Source organism: Neodiprion lecontei, chromosome 2, assembly GCF_021901455.1.
Source record: "Neodiprion lecontei isolate iyNeoLeco1 chromosome 2, iyNeoLeco1.1, whole genome shotgun sequence".
In the NCBI taxonomy this organism is placed as follows: Eukaryota; Metazoa; Arthropoda; class Insecta; order Hymenoptera; family Diprionidae; genus Neodiprion; species Neodiprion lecontei.
The window spans coordinates 31,244,573-31,263,389 of record NC_060261.1 but is presented as its reverse complement, the minus strand read 5'-3'; the positions used below and the strand labels follow the sequence as shown (position 1 = coordinate 31,263,389).

The following is an 18,817-nucleotide window of genomic DNA, read 5'->3' as shown; positions in this document are numbered from 1 at the left end:
CTAACCGCACCGTCAACGGAGATCTCCGGGGCTTGGAATAAAAACTCGAAATCTCTACTTTCACGAGTTCTTATCGTATCCACTCACGCGTACTTATCCAATGAAAAACATATTTGCTAACAGTTCGCAAAAAAATTGTATCGATGTACGTACGTGCGTTTGGACGGGGTGTCGGATTGAAATGAAATCACCCTGCAGGCATTTCATTTTTTTCTGACCGACAATTACCCGTACGAGAAATAAAATAGAGAGATGGAGAGAGAAGAACGTTACTCTCGCGGTTTGAATATTATTTTATACAAATACTGGTTTTACTACAGATAATGGCGTAAATTCGTTGGAATTGGTTGCTATTGAGAATTGAATTTAATTTCGAATTTTTTTGATTTTTTAAAATCCAATTAATTCTGATTCAAAACGACTGATGCGAGATGATAAAAACTGACTTTTGATACCGGAGAAAGTGGAGCCTTACTTTTGAGTCAAACAATTTCTTCCTGTATTCAGAATAAAATTTCGACCAACAATTTACCGTTGCAGCGCGAATTAATGAAATTGTATGTTGAAAAATTGGCTCGAATTCATAATTCCGCATATTCTAATTATAACGAGTGAATACCAGAGATACAAGATTTCAACCGCGAGTAAAAAAACCTGACGGTATTTCAAATCTCTTGTAGTAATTGTCAAATTTCATTTGACAAATTTTGCACTGAATTCCGACGAAGTAAAAGCGACTCCGCTGTGAGGAAAACACAGAGACGATTCTTCGGGCTTTATATTACAGCAACTCTATCGCGTATCCTATATACCTGTATACATATATAGCAGCTAGCATCCTGCAGGGATCAGCGACAGAGGAGCTGGGCGTAACGCGGGCGTTAATTCAATATTCATTATTCACGGAAGAGGGAAACATCATCCGCGATGAATTCTGCTGCCTTCTGGAATTGTAAATGAAGATGAAATTCGCGTGGCTGTCACCGTGTCGCTGTACCATCATGATTATTACCAGCGTCGCGTCATCGTCATCGTCACTTTTACGCCTTACGTACCACCGAGTTACGAGCCGCTACTCTTTATCGCTAACTCTAATCCCACTCATCTACCATAAACGTTACAACCACCCACTTGAATAACGACGACAAATTCGCTTCGATAGTCTGCGACGAGAGAAATTTCTGTAGCTGCGGTATACGACTATGTACGCAGTTTTTAACTACGTGCATGTTTTACCACAGCCAAAATATGTAATTCTGGGTATAAAATGAGCACGAGTGTTGTTGCTGTAACCGTAAAATCTATGACCATATGTTAGGTATTAATTTTTTTTTTTTTTTTATCATAGTCACTCGCGCTATGTTTCTTTTCGCGTAACTGTTACCATTATTTATCGTTGATGCAAAAATGAATTGAATTTAAGGCCTTGTTTAAGGAAAAACTTGTTTAAACCCTACAAACGGATTTAAAGCTGTAATAACCGCGAGCAAATTGAGTATGGACTGATGTAAAATTTTTTTTTTTTTTTGTTGTCACATTGCAACAAATCCATTTGCAATGGGATAAACAGAAATGTTTTTATCAGGAAATCGGGTGAAATGACGAATGCAGCGAACGAGGAAGCAATTGAGCCGGACGAATCGTCAGTTATTGCGGTAGATTTTGCCCTCGGTGTTTTTATCAACGGTTTCATTTATTTCATACCGTTTTATGATGTATTTTGCGTTGTATCTGTTTTTTTTTTAGCATTTTTTCATCGTTTTGACTTTATCTTTATTATTTTCACATGCGATCGTATTGTCAACGAGGTTTCAGCGCAGACCCGATTGTATCTACAGGTACCCAATTGTCCGGCGAATTCAGCGATACATTCGGGCTGTTCGTACGAGCGAAATGTATCGCGAAGTTGATGACCTAAAAACGAATGAAAGAGAAATGAAAATGGTTATTGTCGCAATAGTTATTACCTTTTGATTCTGCGCAACTCGTAAAATTACATTTCTGTTCGAGGTTTTCGTCGAATGAAAAAACTTCATATTACTGGATCGAAATTAAACACCTCCGTCAGGAATAAAAAATTTTCCAACAAGAAATACAAATTTATTATTCTAACTTAGATGCAAAAACATGACACGTCGATATGAATTTGATAATCGTTGTGCTGCAATTATGCTGCATCTCTTTTCGCTCTAATTCGGATTCGTTATTAAGATTCTGTGTTATTTATCAGTCGATAAGTTTCGAGTAGTTTTGCGTCGATACATTTCCCCATTTTTTACTCTGCGTAACCTTGGGTGATATGAGAAAAGTATTGGTATTTCTATTCTCAACGAATATTTATGTTTCCGAAACTCTAGAACCCAAACAACAGGTTTTGAGAAAAACGTCGGTCTGTATATCGGTATGTCCGACAAACTCGTGCAATCATCTCGTAAAAAGCATGATTGCAAAAATTTGAACCTTAAAGGATTTACAATCAAACAATGGGAATGAAAAATTGTCCCGTTTAAGTTGAAATTTCGGTTCAGCCGGAAATGAATGGATTTTCAATGTTTTACCGACAAACCTATACTTCATTCTCATTGTTACTTTTTCTAAACAAACGATCATGTATTCCCCAGTTTATTTGTTTATTAAAATATAATTGTCGGGCAGGCCGTTAGACTCATCCCTTTTCACGGCGACGAAAAGTATCGCGAAAAAACTGTTTTTCCTGCTCGTTGACGCATCTCGTCAATTTGGAAATGACCGCGAAAATATAGAGGTTCGTAAAGTTCATCGATACTGTGCGTTCGAACTTTCGTTAAAATCTCAGGCTCTGAAAATATGATCCAATATTCGTATCGCGTTTGACCCTTTTTCTCATATCCAACTCCCTGCATCCAAAATATTACAAATACAAAGCACAGCGTATCACAAATGTTTCCAACCGTATCGCGAATCGGCTGGAGGCGTTAATTCGCAACATCTGGATGTAGGTACAGAATAGGAGAAAAACCCCAGCACGTGTGGTATATTACATATACGGAGACTTGGGCAGCTAAAACTTTGAGGGAAACTTCGAGTTCGATCGTTCGACCGGGCGTTCATATTGCTTAGTTTCGTTTATATATAACATAAAGGAAAAATGGCAGAGGCTAGAGGTACGTGAAGGTAGCGAAGGGTGGAAAAGGGTTGAGGAGGAGCTGCCAGAAAAAGTAACAGGGTTGAAAGTTTTCCGACCGTAAATCCGGAAGATACTACCGTCTTGTCCCAAGAAAAGTGGATTTGAAGTGGCGACTGAAGTGTCGGTGGAAATGGAACCGTACAGGGTTAAAGAGAGCCGAGTTCCACGAGGGCGAAAAAACCGGCGCAAAAATCGTTGGAGAAGATCGCGGACGCCGTTTCACACCTTGGATGTGCACATATATGTATACGTATGCACACACACACACATGTATATATCATACACACCTATATGTATATAATAGATGTGTATGCGGAGAAGCGGCGGGGCGGGCGGCGGTTTTCCTGCCAACCAGAATTCGTTTTGAGCCCGATAAATCTCCGATTTAAATAACTGAACCACTTGGCCAGCCGCGGCGGTTCTCTCCTTTCCTCTTCCAGCAGACGGAGAAACCCAGCCGTTTCTACGTATACGTATACATACGTATATATAGATATATACCACAACGTATATAAAGCGCGGGAGAAACGCGGCGGGAAATTCTGGCTCTCGGAAATTTTATCGGCCGAGTAGATCTTCGCCTTGACTCTCCTCCGCGAGATTACATCTGTACCAGCTATCTAATAACTCATTCCTGCGGACTTAAATCCCCCTCCTCCACCCCCCCCCCCCCTCCTCCCCACTCACTCACCCCCTTTTCTTGTTAAAATCAACGGCTTTGCAGTGAAAAGCGTTCGGTAGAAACACTGCGAAACATAAGCTTGAAAATAACAAACCAAGTCAATCCGTGATTTAAATTTGAAGACCGTGAAACTTGAGCGAAAAATTCAAATTTTCTTCCAAGTTTTATTTATTTATTTATTATTATTATTATTATTATTATTATTATTATTATTATTATTATTATTATTATTATTATTATTATTATTATTATTATTATTATTATTATTATTATTGTCATCATTATTATTATTATTATTGTTATAACGAGGTATGCAGAATTATTATATAAGTTACAGACATTAAGCACCTTATTTTTCTGATATCGCGTTCATGTTATTATCAACAGATTTGAAATCGATTTGTGAAATAATTTCATCGACGACCTAACGGTTGACTAAGTATAGAAATCGTTGTGGAATTAGTGATAACAGATTTATTTGTGAGTGAAATTTGTGATTCTTAAAATCTGCTTGATTACAACGAATGCAATTGTCTCGATCCAATTTGATCTGATCATCGGTACTTTTTAAATCCTTGTAAGACTCACACGATGGGTACGTATTATTTGTTTTTTGTTTAGCTCTCAATACTTTTTTTTCCCACTATGAGGGAGTGAAAGAAATAAATTTATAGAATTTCTGCCTGTGAAACTGATAACGCTGGGTATATAAGAATAGAAGATAAAGACGAGGAGAAGGAAAGAGGGAGGGACGAGACGGAAGCGGTGGCAATAAAATGGTCGACGTATTTCTTTAGGCAGGACCAAACGCCGAAATTAGTTGTTCCTTAAGATGTAGATTTCGCATTGTGGAAAACGTTGGTTCGAAAGAAAATCAAATTAATGACCTGTCTTTAACTTTGGGCAATATATTATTATACATAACCACTTTCTGTGCAGTGTGAGAAGTTTAAGAAACTTCTACCAAACTCTACATTAATGATAATCAATCGGTACAGCTGAAAAGACTGAAAATTCGGCACTAAGTATTATATAATCCAGAGATTATTCGCGGCGTGTAACAAATTTTCATTACAAACAGTCGACCAGTAATGTTTGAAAATCGTTTTGAAAATTGTCGATTTTTTTTTTTTTGTGTTTACCTTCGTTTTCAAACAGCTCATTGTACCCACTATCCCCTCGAAAAATTGGCACTGACCGTCATTTCGCGCTGGCAGATTAATTCCCCTTGAGATTTCTCCCTGGTCATTTTCAACCCCTCAATCATCCCTTCCCTCAGTTGCAATTATTCTAAAAAAGAGTGGGTACTAGCCGGTGGATATTCGCGATTCGGTTCACAAGCACCGACAGCGTGAAAGAGAAAGAGGAATGAATCTGTATATAAATACTAATTTCACGTTTTATATACATTATGATTACCTATATACCGGTACATCATTATCGCAACCAATGAACTCGGTCAAGAATTGGAGTTTCGATTCGCTTTTACTGGTTCAGCGAATCGTTTAAAAACAATTATTCATTTCACTCGGTTCTTATTTTTCTCTCCACCTCTAGTTTTTTTTCTTTTATTTTTTTGTTTTTTTACTCTATCAGAATTGCGTGAAAAGAAAGGTGTAGCATTTGGGGTGGAAGTAACTTCTGCTAATATCGACTTATCTTTCTGTTTATTCATCTGTACACCTTTTGCAAAGATGATTATCGACGTGAAAATATTACCGATGGCTTATTTGATTTTTATATTCAATTACGTTACAATTGGTATTTTTACAAACGATTTCCCGAAGATATTCACCCTGTAATTCATTTTGTTTTTAATGACTGGGGCGAACCTCACACCGGATCGTTGAAAAAACGAGATCCAACTTTTACAATTATCAAGACAATATTGAATATCAAAAACGACGAGTCCTAGAACCGTCCACTGTTCCCATAACTTTTTAAAAATAATAATAAGAATTTTGATACTCTTAAAAAATGTAGAGATGGCCCGACCGATTCCCCGCAAAAATCTTATCAGTTCTACAAGTTTGAATCAGCAGTGAAATTTTATCCATTACGTCAGATAATCGATTTTCGAGTTATTGTCCCGTCCACAAAATCCAGAAATCTCGCGAAAAGTGATTTAACGATTTCCCGGGTTATTACAATAACTGATCTCCCTTTTCTCCGAGTATAAAGAACCGTGAATTTAGAAATACAGCGCGTCTGTATTATTTATACCCGCAGGATCAGGATCCTCTGGAGGGTAACACGCGCTGAAATTCTCCAGCCTTCGTGTATCGGTGCGGCTCATAAATTCCTGGCCTCTCATAGGCACTCTGTATCAGTCGGGTTGTAGAAGGTGAAGGGACTGGACCTTTTCCCATGAATTACGAGTCACGTTAGATCGGCGAACTCGCACCCGTTATACCAGCAGGGATCCAGTCGAATTCTACAGCCATTTCTGCGGGGCGTAGAATAGTCCTGATTCTTATCTTTCCTCGGACCACTGAGTGTCTGATTCATCGAATCAATTTTATGCCTGATCGGTAACAGATGTTTCGGTGACGTGACGGGAGAATCATTGCTCAAAGAAACAAAATGACATGTAAAAGCTTAAAAGGAACAGAAGCAACAGGATTTGAGTCTACCAAATTCGGAAACAACTCTTTCGTTGTATTGGAATTCACCACGTTTTTATTAACTCGCTTTCTTGTCTGTCTGTTTGTTTGTCTGTTCGGTACAAATTTTGCAATCGATTTTAAACTATCTTCCCGATGAGCTGGAGATTTGAAATTTTAAACATAGCTTGGACCTGGATGACGATGCAATATTGTTTGTTCGATTGTTCGGTATAAATTTTTTAAATTCTAAAACAATGCGAAACGGCCACCAAAGTTCTTTCATTTAAATTTAACATGTGAAAATTGGTACAAGTGCATTACAGGTATATGTAGATTGGTTATTACCAGCAAATTTGACAGCGCAATATCCCAGTAATTTTAAAAATTTTACAACTTTTTTCCAGAGTAAAATCAGCGAATAAATATCGTATGCTAAATTCTCACACTTTACAAAAAAAAAAAACGACCAGTAACGCATGAAGATACATTTGTATTGTAATGAAGATTCCCGAATTTAGCTGAACTTTTTGGGTGACTTAGAAATTGTCCGTACGATTCAAGTTTTTCAAGCTCAATGTCGCACGGTTTGATTTGTATCCGAATTGTGTAAAAATTTGCGAGTCTAGATTCCAAAAAATTTCCGCTCGAATAAATAAATAAATCTTCAAACACGGCAGAGGTCGGACAAATCTGGAGCTAAGATCCCTGCAATTCTAACTCGGCATAATTTATCGAGAATATTTGATGCTCTGAATGTATTTACGCCGATTTCAAACATCGCGCACATCGCTTGAAGTAAATCAGAGATCAGGCTTACGGCGCGTGTTTGGAAATTGAATTTCGGTCTTGCGTCCATCAAGGTTCTTGCCCGGCTGACGACATCTGGCGTGTATAGGGGTTCTAATTAATGGGGTTGGTTCGGAGCGTCTGAGACAAGACAAACCGTCGTCGCAGTTTCTCAAGAGATAAAAAGAGGCGACTGAATTGCCCGATGTTTCGAGGGTTCGCGTGACTTCTGAATGCAACCGGTGACAACACCGACGATTAGTGCCACCCGATGCTCCCACGGTGCCGAATTTTACGTCTTGTCAATTACAGACGCCATTTGTTTTTTATCTGGACCAGCATTCGTTTCGTTTCGTGAAAAGTCACTCGTGAAAGTGGCGAGATCGGAAAGACAGTATCTTTCATTCATATTCGCGCAATTTGCATCAAAAACTTCCGACTAACTGACTTTGAGACGGGCTTTTTCCAGCTGTAGCTTTATACGAAAAAGCGTGATAACAGACCGTTTTCCCGAAAACGCCGGGGCGCCGAGCCGTGCCGCTGACAAAGGCAGCAGCTGCCCGACGATGAGTAAAAATTCAACCCGACAGGATCGTCCGAGGACGGAAAGGAGGCGGAGGGAGAGGACGACGCGAGGATGCAGGAAAGCCTGGACCAGACAGTGAAATAATTTGAAACTTCGATAAGACAATCGAGGTTGCCGTACGAGAAGAAGCTCCCAAGGAAAAATAAGAAAAAGAAGAAGAAGAAGGGAAGCCGAGGAGATGTGGGAGTTCCGAAGGGTTGCAAAGGGGATGGGGAAGTGAAAACGAGGAGACGAGAAGACGAGAAGAAGTTCGGGATAGATTCATTAGAGTCGGAGAGAGCCAGGCGACGGCGGCTTTGGCGTCAGCGTCGACCGCAGCCTGCGGGACGTGTTGCCAAAAGAAACAGGGCTGATGTTTTTCGGTAAACTAACCGAAATCAAATCACGAAGATCCGCGGTAACAATCTTCTGTTTGACTTTCCCCCCTCGGCTGATTCGCCCCTTTCATCGCCCCCTCCGACCCCGCAACTTTCCGCAATCCGTTTACCCGGCCTCTGCGAGGTCCGGGAACTTCGTCCGTCGCATCCTCGTCGACTCAAGGATCTCACAGGACAGATCCGCGGCTAGCTCTTTAGCCGACCTCGAATCCCCCTCGATCCCCACTCAGGCACGTCCCTTCGTTCCTCCGTTCCTTCCGTTCCCCCGTTTATCTCTCTGTTCCGTTCCGTGCCTTCCTTCAGATCCACGGATTCCCCCGTTACTCTGTTCCTTCGTTCCCCCGTTCCCCGGTTTCTCCGATTCCTCCGATTCCTCCGTTCCTCCGTTCGACCGATCCCCCGTTCCGCTATTCGGCCGTTACTTTGTTCCATCGATCCTCGGCATCTTACGCTGGAATAAGAAACATTCTTCCAGTTAAAAAAATGTTGCAAATATGCCAAAATATATTGCGGATACCAGACCGCTTTGTTTACTCAAGAATAGTTCGCTTTTTGTTCAAAATCGATCGATTATAATTTATATGCATAATATAATATTCTCGAGCAATGGCTTTGTGCATATTTATTATTGTTCTCAGTTCAAAATCGCTAACAAATATTTCCCCTTTTCTATACCTCTACTTTCTATTCTAAGATTCTATTCTGTTCAGTTTTACTTTTACCGACAAACAAGTTTCAAATTATCACAAAAGTTTCAAATTTTTAATCCACGTTACTCAAAATTCTGTCAATTTATCTAAATACTTCTCCGAGTCTCTTTGAAGCCGCATCAATTACTTTATCTTATTACACTTCATTTTCCTTTTCATGTATTATGGGGTTCTATACAATACTGTTATTTGTATTTTTATTTCTATATTCCATTCGTTTCAGCCAGCTTTATAAATGTAAGCGCTTTGTAAAACCTCGTGACAGATATTCTCAGGAGAATTCCAACTTTTCTGGACAGACGATGAAAAGGGGTTCCGATTTTGATTGAGGAAACACCGATTTCGAGGGATTCTGTTAAAAGTACATACGTTTCATACATACAACTTGCCATATAATCTCATCGTAAGATGGTATCACTTTGACGTGGTTTTAAGCGACATTGGCATAGTAAAAGCAAAACAGTCCCACATTCGCGTTTTGTAAGTGGATCAAATAGCTTCTCAAATAACACGGGATTCGTCTGATCAGGTTGAAAAAGAAACTTACATCAGATCATCAGACTTGTAAACGAACAAGAGAAAAATTAACTTGAATACATTCCGGTGATAAAATTCAAAACATTTTTTTACTTCCGTTGAGTATATGCCAAAAAACAAACAGCATTGTAAAAATAATCTACAATATTACAATCCATAGGACGATAATTCAAGCTGAACTGATTACAGGTATGCAAGTTCTAAAATCAGTTCAGCGGATGAATAAGGTCCTCACAGTCGTTACTAATTGCACAGAAAAAAAAAAATCACTAAAGCACGGTCTTCCTTTCGATACCAATTTCGTATAATTCATCAACCAGGAACGTAGCATACAGGCAAGGGTGCCGTGGCAGCTGGTTGATAATCCGCGGTGGAAATCACAGCCATAATCGCGCTATCAGAGACTGATTAAGCGTCAGCTGAGGTTGATTAAAACTGTAGCGGTACTGGGCAAACTGAACAGATTGCCAATCAGTTCTCTTCATACTTGGAGCATGTATGTGTAAATACGAAGTACGTAATACGTGAAATGGGTACGATATTACGGTGTTTGTACGAATGAGTCAGAACCCATCCTCCGCCCCGTGTAGCTGACCAAGATGACCGGAAAATAACCGGAGATGAAATTGCTCTGAACAATAGTCATGGTCCAGAGGTTCGCAAGCTATATCTTACACTTTCCAGCTCTTTGCCCTGTGATAGGTTTTAATTTCAATTACCAGACTTGCGTAACTGCCATGGTTTCATGGCATTTGATGATAAAACAACATTGTTTTCCGCTGAACTGAGTTTTAATTAGTTCACGTGCTTGATTATAATTCATTTCCCGAGTTTTTCCACACCGAGAGAAATTCTTATTTTATTTGAATTTTTTTTTTTTTATTCTACTTTTTTTTTTTTACAAACAGCTGAAAGTTTCTAGAGTTCAAAATTTATAGTTTAGTCGACAAATTTTATGATGAAACTTCACTGTACTTTCGAATAGGTCCACAACAAATCAACGTCACCTTGAACTAACAACGCGAAGACGTCAAAAATAGTATAATAATTATGCAACTAACTATATAAATACTAAAAATATTGACTATTGATAGTACGTTTAACTTGACTGTTCGTATTTTTTTTTCTTTTTTTTTGTGATTACCGCAAATTAAGAAAGCTTTTGACTACCGTTTCTCCATGGTTCGAGATACTAAATTTTACAATCTATTTCCTGCATTGTGACGCCAACTATAAAAATATTTTCAACCACACCAATAATTCTCTAGTTAATCGCATTATAATTTGGCAAGTGGTTTCGACAAAAAAATCTCCACCGTCCCCCCCAGGGGACTGTATTTCGTACCATCGTTAATAAGAATCTCCTTTCAATGCGGTTTTTCGAATCAGCTCTCGTTGGTTTTTCAAGGCTTAATCATTTACGCGCGGTATTCCCCCGCAGCCCCCGTTTCGTGGCTCTTTTTTCAATTTGCATATTTCCTCAATTTTCCATCATCACTACACGCGCGTGGAGAGTAATTGAATTTCGAAATGCGCTACTCGGTTTCACCCTCCCTACGTTCCTTTGAAGTGGCGGGAAAATGGTCAGCAACAAACGCGGGGCTGACGCCTGTTGCGGGGTTTCATACCCGTGTGTTATGGACGCTAACCCGATGCAGGACAATCCTGGCTTAACCTGCGCCCCGTGAAAGTTATACGCTTCGGTGTATCAAACTGATTGCAAAGTGCCCGTAAGCCATCACCGTGGGTATAATGAATTTCATGTTATACCACGTATCGGGATGTGGTGGTTCGAAAGAAGGGCGGAGAATCTGTTCATTTTTTCCTTCGCAATTTCCACTCTATGATTGGTATCGTAAAAGCATCGATCTCACGATTGGGTATCAATTCTGTTTTCAGTTAACAACGGCGATAAATAAGGGGCGGAATATTTGAAGATCGAAAAAATGAGCTGAGCGGCGGACATGACTATGGGAAGAAGTCCGAAGGCCTTGGGGGCCGCCATATTGGTTCTTCTGTTCCGTTCGCTGAATGCAGCATCGCTCCCCGGTGAGTATATTCTTCGCTATCGCGCATTTTACACACCGCGAGGATTAATCTTTATCAGTGTTTAAACACGCGGAGTTTCACGGCTGTTTTATTATTCTTGAAGCGTTAATTCCCGTCGTTCGGCAAATCATCCCCCGATAATGGTGCACAGAATGGGATGGATACGACGACGTGTATTCAACCACCCATGAGTGTGCATAATTATAAGCATAATACATTATGAACGAGCGAATGGAACTGATTTCAAAGATAATAAATAGAGCAACCTTCATTCGGTCGAACAACTTCCCTGACTGCGGACTGTAGCTCGTTCAAGCTCGTTCAAGCTCGTTCAAGCGGGATAAAAAATGTGCAGAATATCAGTTCTCAGCTCGAACGAAATATCTTTCTACTCGATATGACGCCACCTAGATATATACCAACTAGCTAGAGCCGGTCCCCGATCCTGGCGCCCCGTAAATGGGGATTGAAAATAAAGTGTTATGTATTTATTTGAATCGGCTTTTCCCGTATATCCTTATTCTTACTCCGATATACATATTTATTCTTTTTTCCGTCTCACGGTTATCCGGATTTTTCTCATTTTTTCACTCGGCCGATACAAGTTTTCATGCTTGAAATTCGTCGTATTCGACGGTAGATTCAATTTTCCTTAAATCGTGGATAAAGTTAGATTAGGGAGCTTGATTGGCTAAAAATCGATATAATTATAAATTTTATCACGAGATGGACGGACATTTGGTATTTTTAAAATTGTTACGTTCGCTGGCTACGAAGAGAAGTGAACTTCTCTATTCACCGAAATTTCGCTCTCCTATTTTTTCGTCAACTTTTTGTCGTTTAGTAAAAAAAACTTGACTCTTCTTTTTACCAACCGTTTGGTTGTCCGTAGTTTTTCCACAGCAAAATTTTTACTTCACAATTGGTTCCGAATTTCTTTAATTCCTGTTGACCGAGAGCCACAATCTCATAATTTCCCACTTCAAAGATATCGAATTTACAATTTTCCTTCTACTGTATTCACATTTTTCAGTTTCCCAGACTTTCCTGGTTTCGCCAATATGACATAACCGCAAATCTTGAGAATTTCTCCCACTTTGGAATAGCAAAATTTTCTCTATTTTTCGGTTCAACGATAATCGGGCTGTTTCAGTCATTCCACGTTGCAGAAATCCACACTTCGTCCCGATGTATCTGAATGCCGGGATAATTCTCGCGGTCAACTTTGCTCTTTTTCACATCACGACCGCTGCGGTACATAATTTCCGGGTATTTCCGAATACTTTCGTACGGTCATAATTCACTTTGATTAATTCCCCTTTTGTATTCAAGAATTATACATATATAGTTAAGTTAGACATATATACGTAGACGTGCCACAGGTACCAAGCTATTATCAGACGTTGAGAAACTGGGAGAAACTAATCAGAATGATGACAATGCGACGACGACGAGCGGTAATAATTCGGGAGGGTGATCTTCTCGGCATGCAGCGGAGGTGCAGACGTCGTCTAATAATTTTCCAATTAGGTAATCGATTGGCAATAAATTCCCGGTTTCCTATAATCAATAAATTAATTATAAAAGGGCCGCTGGCATGACCGCGAGGGGATAAAATGTGCAGGAATCGTCGATTCGCCCGCGATGGAAATTGATGGGCCCCGTTATTCGGTGATTAAAAAAAGGATTCAAGCACTTCCGCTATCCGACAATCGCGTGCAGTGCTTAGGTATAATATTACACAGCGGTAGCAGAGCGATTGAATCGTTACGCTTGGTATAGCATAACAATATAGCGTCCTATCAATCCGTCATCGACAACAGAAGCTTTTGCTTGTTCGTTTAATTATATATGAATATTTTCCTACGCCTACGGTGGGACTGAATCAGCCGGAGATTAAACCGTACCGAGCCCTCTAATTTTCTCCAAAATCCCTCAGATTTTGATCACAGGTATTTTCGTTCTACGGATTATTCGACTATGTAAGGAGAGCCCGTGATTTATTATGATTATAAACATCAGGTGCCAGAAGTAAATGCGGGTTATGCGTACCCACGTATAACATGCAAAATTCCTTCGAGGAAAGCCTTCTTGGATTATTTATCCTCGCTTATCACGAATATGCATCCTTAGCTGTACGCGTGTATACCGTAATATCAGCTAGGCTACGACGCTGTAAGGGTATTCTCACGCAAAAGCTTTCGCGGCACGGATCAACTCCTAGATATATTTCAGACGTTTCGTATTCGCAGGAGATTTGGTAAAACAGGGTTATTCGTTTTTTATCGCTTATCAGATAAATGACAAGAAATGTAATGCTGATGAATCGATAAGCGTATCTTGGGACTCTTAATCGAAAGTTTAATATTCGTGCGTGTGAGAATTATTTTAGTCGACGAATGAAAGTCAAATATATTTATTTAAAGATGTGAAATTGGTGAAAAAAAAAGAAAAAAAAAACTATCGCCTTGAAAATTTATTCTAATATGCGGTTGTATTTTCTTTCTCTTTTCTCAAGATAAATGATCGAAGTCAATGCTGAAACTTTTTGAAGAAAGTAAACCGATATCAACGAATTTCTAGAGAACGCGTAGATTTCAAAGTTGGTGAACTTTTTAACTCCCTTCAAAACTACGACAGGTACGAAAGAAAGACAAATCAAAGACAAGACAGTGCTGGTTCAAAAAGCCTCCGAATCATTTTTTATTTCTTTACATCTTTCGTTAACAACACTCAATTTTGCAAGATCTAAAGTTAAAAACTTCCTTCCCAACAATTAGGAATGCACCTCCGCGCGCGGTAACTGAATGGAAAAGGGGTAAACGGACATTGAATTTATACCTTTCTATCCATCCTCGGATTTCCACCGCGTGGTTATCGATTGAGGTTAAGACGTATTGCACATACAAAGCTGGACGTGATACGTACAACGAGTGACTGTTAGCGAGACGACTGATCGTGAGCCGGGGTGGAAGTTACGTAGGTATTGGAAAATGAGACGACGCCAACCTTTCGAAAATTCAAGTCGTCTATCGTCGACGGAGCCGAGAATGCAGCCCCGGGCAAAGGTGGGGGTGAAATTGTCGTCGATCGCGAGCAAGCTCAGCTTTTACTTTTGCATCCACCCCCGGATGTAGCGGAGCACTAAATTCGCCCTTATATTCGCTGAGCGCGGCTGCAGTGGCAAGTCGATCGCTCCAACTCCTGTCCAAATTGGCCAGCTAGAACTCCAAAGCCGTTGACGGACAATTATTGTACCGCAACGTCCGGAATTTATAAGGGGCTGCTTGTAGGCTTCGACTGAATTTTCGTCGCCAACCGAATTCGGAAGATTGTCATCTCGTTTTGCGCTGCGATATTGCAATCGTAACGTCGATCGCAATAATGATAGACGACGAGGAAGTAATGTGTACGGATATTTTAGGGTTTTGGAATGAAAAAATTTAACATTTAGCTCTCACTTGACACCCTGAAAAGCTTGTTTTGTACAGAAAAATACGCAGCTCAAATGATGAGATCTGTAGCTTGTGCGGAACGGCTGCCGAAATCGCATTTTGTGATAAATATAATGAAAATTCCATTTTTATAGTATTTCGACAGGAGGATTTTTTTATTGCCGCTAGAAAAGTTATTTTGAGTCTTGAAAAGGTTTGCCATGGAATATGAGGTTTATTGGTTATGGAAAAGAGTCACAAAATGCAATTGTATAAAATGACATTGTGCCGAATGATGTCAAATTGAAAATCGTTCAAGCGATCAAAGATAGAGAAGATTCGGAAAAAGTCTCAAAGCGTATTCGAATTCAAGAGAAAGATTGGGTGTCAGGCTTGCAAAAGACGCGAATGATTTTATTACAAAAAAATCGTTTCTCCGCGTCCAGCTATTCGACTTAAAGTTCGATTTACTTGACGTACGTGACTGTAAAAAGAGGAGGTTGAAATCGAATTTGTCAGAGAATGATAAAATGTTTTTTATACTATTACTACGACTATTCTCGATAACCAATCAACCTCAAATTCCACGGAGACTCTTTGCAAGATCCAAAATCACTTTTCTAGCGGCAATAAAAAAAAATGCTATCGTCAAAATGGCACAGAAATGGAGTTTTGACGATTTTTATCATAAAATGCGATTTCGGCAGCCATTCCCCATAAGCAACAGACTTTATCTTTTAAGGGGCTTATTTTCCTGTTCAAAACAAGCTTTTCAAGCTGCAACTGCGAGCAGGATCAAATTTTTTTTGATTCTGAAGCACTCTAATAGATATATAATGTATATTGGTTATTTCATCGATTTGTTTTTATTCTCTCACTCTCAATCCTTTATGGAATTACATCAATTGTATTCGGACAATTCAACCAGTTATAGAAGCGCATCATCGAGATATGAATATACCCCGGATTTTAAACCTCTGAGTATATGTAATTGTTTACGACGAGCAAATTAATTCGTTCCTTCATTCAATTTTTGTCTTCAAGTTCTTAGCACTAAAAAATATGATCCATTGCGAGTAGTATTTTTTAAGCGAAAAAGTTAGATCTTTCAAAATATGAGATTCATTTTCGGGTAGACGTCCAGTAAAATCATTTAAAAAAAGACAAATTATTTTTTCACACTCTACACGAAAAAAAAGAAAATGAAATTATTTGGACGAGTCCTGTCCCAATGAAGTACGGAATTTTCCCGTAAAAACTCTGAATTTTTCGAGTGTGATGTGAAAGACTTAACATTTTCTTTGGCTAACAATACGAAAATCAATTTATCACCAACGTTAGTCAGTTCCTTCCTAGTTCTCTGTCAGTTCAGACGACTGAATTACTTTATTTTCAAGAAAATGAGAAAAAAAAAAAAGAAAAAAGACAAACGAGAGAAACGAAATTTCAAACTCGCGCCGATATATGCTTCAGTTCTTTCAAATGTCTTTACGATTTTCTCTCGTGCAAAGTTACGTGTCAGTTTAACTTCGCTTAACTTTTCGAAAGAATTTTAAGGAAACATTTTAAACTCGCTATGGTGTCGCAAAAGATAAATAGATATAGGAAAAAGTTCCGCTTCTCCGCATCGGTTACGATCACGTTTATCCTTTTTTTTTTTTATCTTTCTCACGGTTTGTTCTAAACTTATCGTTACTTCGTAAAATCCAAGTTTTTTTGAGTTTAGAATTTCGTTGCAGCATAATCAAATGAAGTTTTTAAATTTCCGTTACCTTGGGTTACTGATAGAAGATTGAAGATTTTTAAAAAGTGGCTATTCGGACCAATTTATCAAAGCCACTGATCGATGTCTCGTCATTTTTAATACTCACGAACGTAAACGTTGCTTTCGCACACCCTCTGCATGCAACCCATTAAAACCAACAGCCTTCTAATTTCCTTCACTTCGCAGTATACATGTAACGCATTAGCAAGAGAACACGAAACAGCTAATTAACACAATCTGTTTGCGTAATTTTCAGTCGTGAAACCGTATCCGAGGCTGGAGGACTTACCGAAAAACCTCTGGCACGAGTTGAGCTCTCCTTTCACCGAGGTGGGTTATTATTGCAGTATCACCGTACAGTAGAACTTCGTACTTTCCAATTAACCGAAGTTGTCCTCAACTCGTTTAACAAGTTTCAAAGCAGACATTTTCCAGAGACCAAAGGTCCGTGTTGACGCAGTTACAGGGTCCGACTGTGGCGTAAATTCGTTGAATTTTCAAACAGTACATTACAATCGATATCCCATCGGTAAGCTAAAAAAAATTTTTCAAACGCACCATCCGTTTCCTACGCAGGTCTACGAAGAGGAAAGTCTCGCGACTGAAATCGGCGCGACTCCCGAGCCTCGTCCTTTCTTCGAGGACGCGGACAGCAACATCACAGCACAGCTGGGAACGCACGTTCACATGCATTGCCGAGTACACGATCTCCGGGACGGAACGGTGAGCTTTTGCACAAATTTACGAAAAATTGATTATCATATAGGATGCAGAGGTAGATATTTTTCTCCCTCGAGTAACCACTGACCATAAATTTTGACAGCTTAGAGAAATTCGTGGTGAACGTTTACCGTTTGAACACGAAAAACTTTACTTCGGATAACCGATCCATTGTCCATTTTTCATAAAAAATAGCGCAAGTGACTTTCGAAAACATCCCGTTTCCCTGTCTAACTGTGAAAATCTCCGAAAAGCAATTTTCAATAGGAAATGTCATCTATTTAACAGACATTGAAAAGAATTGGAAAAAAAGTATCTTTGTTCTGTACATAAGTTAGTAAAAAAGTGAAACGCAAAAAAATCCCCGCATTTGAGCCAGATTGGCATGTCGTCTGGAGAGAAGAGTGCCTTGAAAAGTTTAAATCGGACTATCGGTGTACGTTCGATTGAAATATTAGCCTAACACGTGCTGTCTCTGAATTAATTATGTAAAATGTGATTAGTGATTTTCAAAAACCTCGAGAATTTAAACTGCTGGAGAAAAAAAATTGACATTTGCAATCTACGGTTATCAGTGTCGGAAATTTTTTTCCCTTAACCCAGACTCCCGATAACTTCCCGTTTCGAGGGTTGAAGAAACAAATCCGTGAACACGACCCGGAAAATTCAGGGACGCCGTCCCTGTCGAATAATTTAGTTAGGCGTTGAATACAAAGCTATAGAAGCGGAAAATTATCGGGAGTCCGTTGTCCGATGGTCGTATAACGACGTGAGGTTGCAACGACAACGGAAATCAATCCGACGTGAATCGCACATCCGGTGGTTGGCAAGCTCGCTCGTTGGGAAAACAACGCCTGCTGGCGCATCCGAAACCATCGCGTAGGTAACTCCAACGTAATTCCTCGAGTTCCCCTTTTCCGGCTGATCCCCTTCTTCCCGTGTCCTCCGCTTACTTCGCCTCGAGTAAATCCCGGCACTTGAATAACAGCCAGCACCGGGAGCACAACAGCCGAAATGCCGGGGCACGAAACTCAGCCGCATTAAACCAGCGCGGATTCTCGACGGGGTTAATTTTCAAAGATTTCTCAATGGCAACGTCAAGTAGCGGCTGGCTTTTCCAGGATCAAAAGTTTCGGATATTTGCCAGCTTCCGCTCTGATAGTCGCGAGACGAAGCGGTATAACATTCTTCGACACGGACACGCCTTAACGTTTCAACATCTCGAGATCCTGGTGATTGAAGATTCGTAGAAAGTTTCGGCTTTGAATTGGGTTTGAAAGTCTACGAATATTAGCGGATGTCTCAAACGGTTCCGAACTATTGTAAGAAAGCTCGCAAGCTGTATTTTTCCAAAATCGTTGAGAAGGAGATTACCCACGAAACTCACCGAGGTATTAAA

At 39.7% G+C, this 18,817-nt stretch overlaps 1 protein-coding gene and 1 long non-coding RNA gene across 3 annotated transcripts in view; one reads left to right on the top strand and one right to left on the bottom strand.

Moving 5' to 3' along the window:
• LOC107218308 (obscurin) overlaps positions 1-18,817 on the top strand; it is a 203,311-nt gene that overhangs the window by 48,341 nt on the left and 136,153 nt on the right. For both annotated transcript variants that reach the window (XM_046731395.1, XM_046731396.1), the window contains exons 2-4: positions 11,350-11,499; positions 16,955-17,028; positions 17,275-17,421. In XM_046731395.1, the coding sequence (XP_046587351.1) occupies positions 11,415-11,499; positions 16,955-17,028; positions 17,275-17,421 (306 nt within the window). In that variant the 5' untranslated portion in view covers positions 11,350-11,414. The remainder of the gene's footprint in view (positions 1-11,349; positions 11,500-16,954; positions 17,029-17,274; positions 17,422-18,817) is intronic.
• LOC124292892 overlaps positions 1-18,817 on the bottom strand; it is a 154,569-nt gene that overhangs the window by 24,293 nt on the left and 111,459 nt on the right. The window contains exon 4 of the long non-coding RNA XR_006902841.1: positions 8,314-8,654. This is a non-coding gene — a long non-coding RNA (uncharacterized LOC124292892). The remainder of the gene's footprint in view (positions 1-8,313; positions 8,655-18,817) is intronic.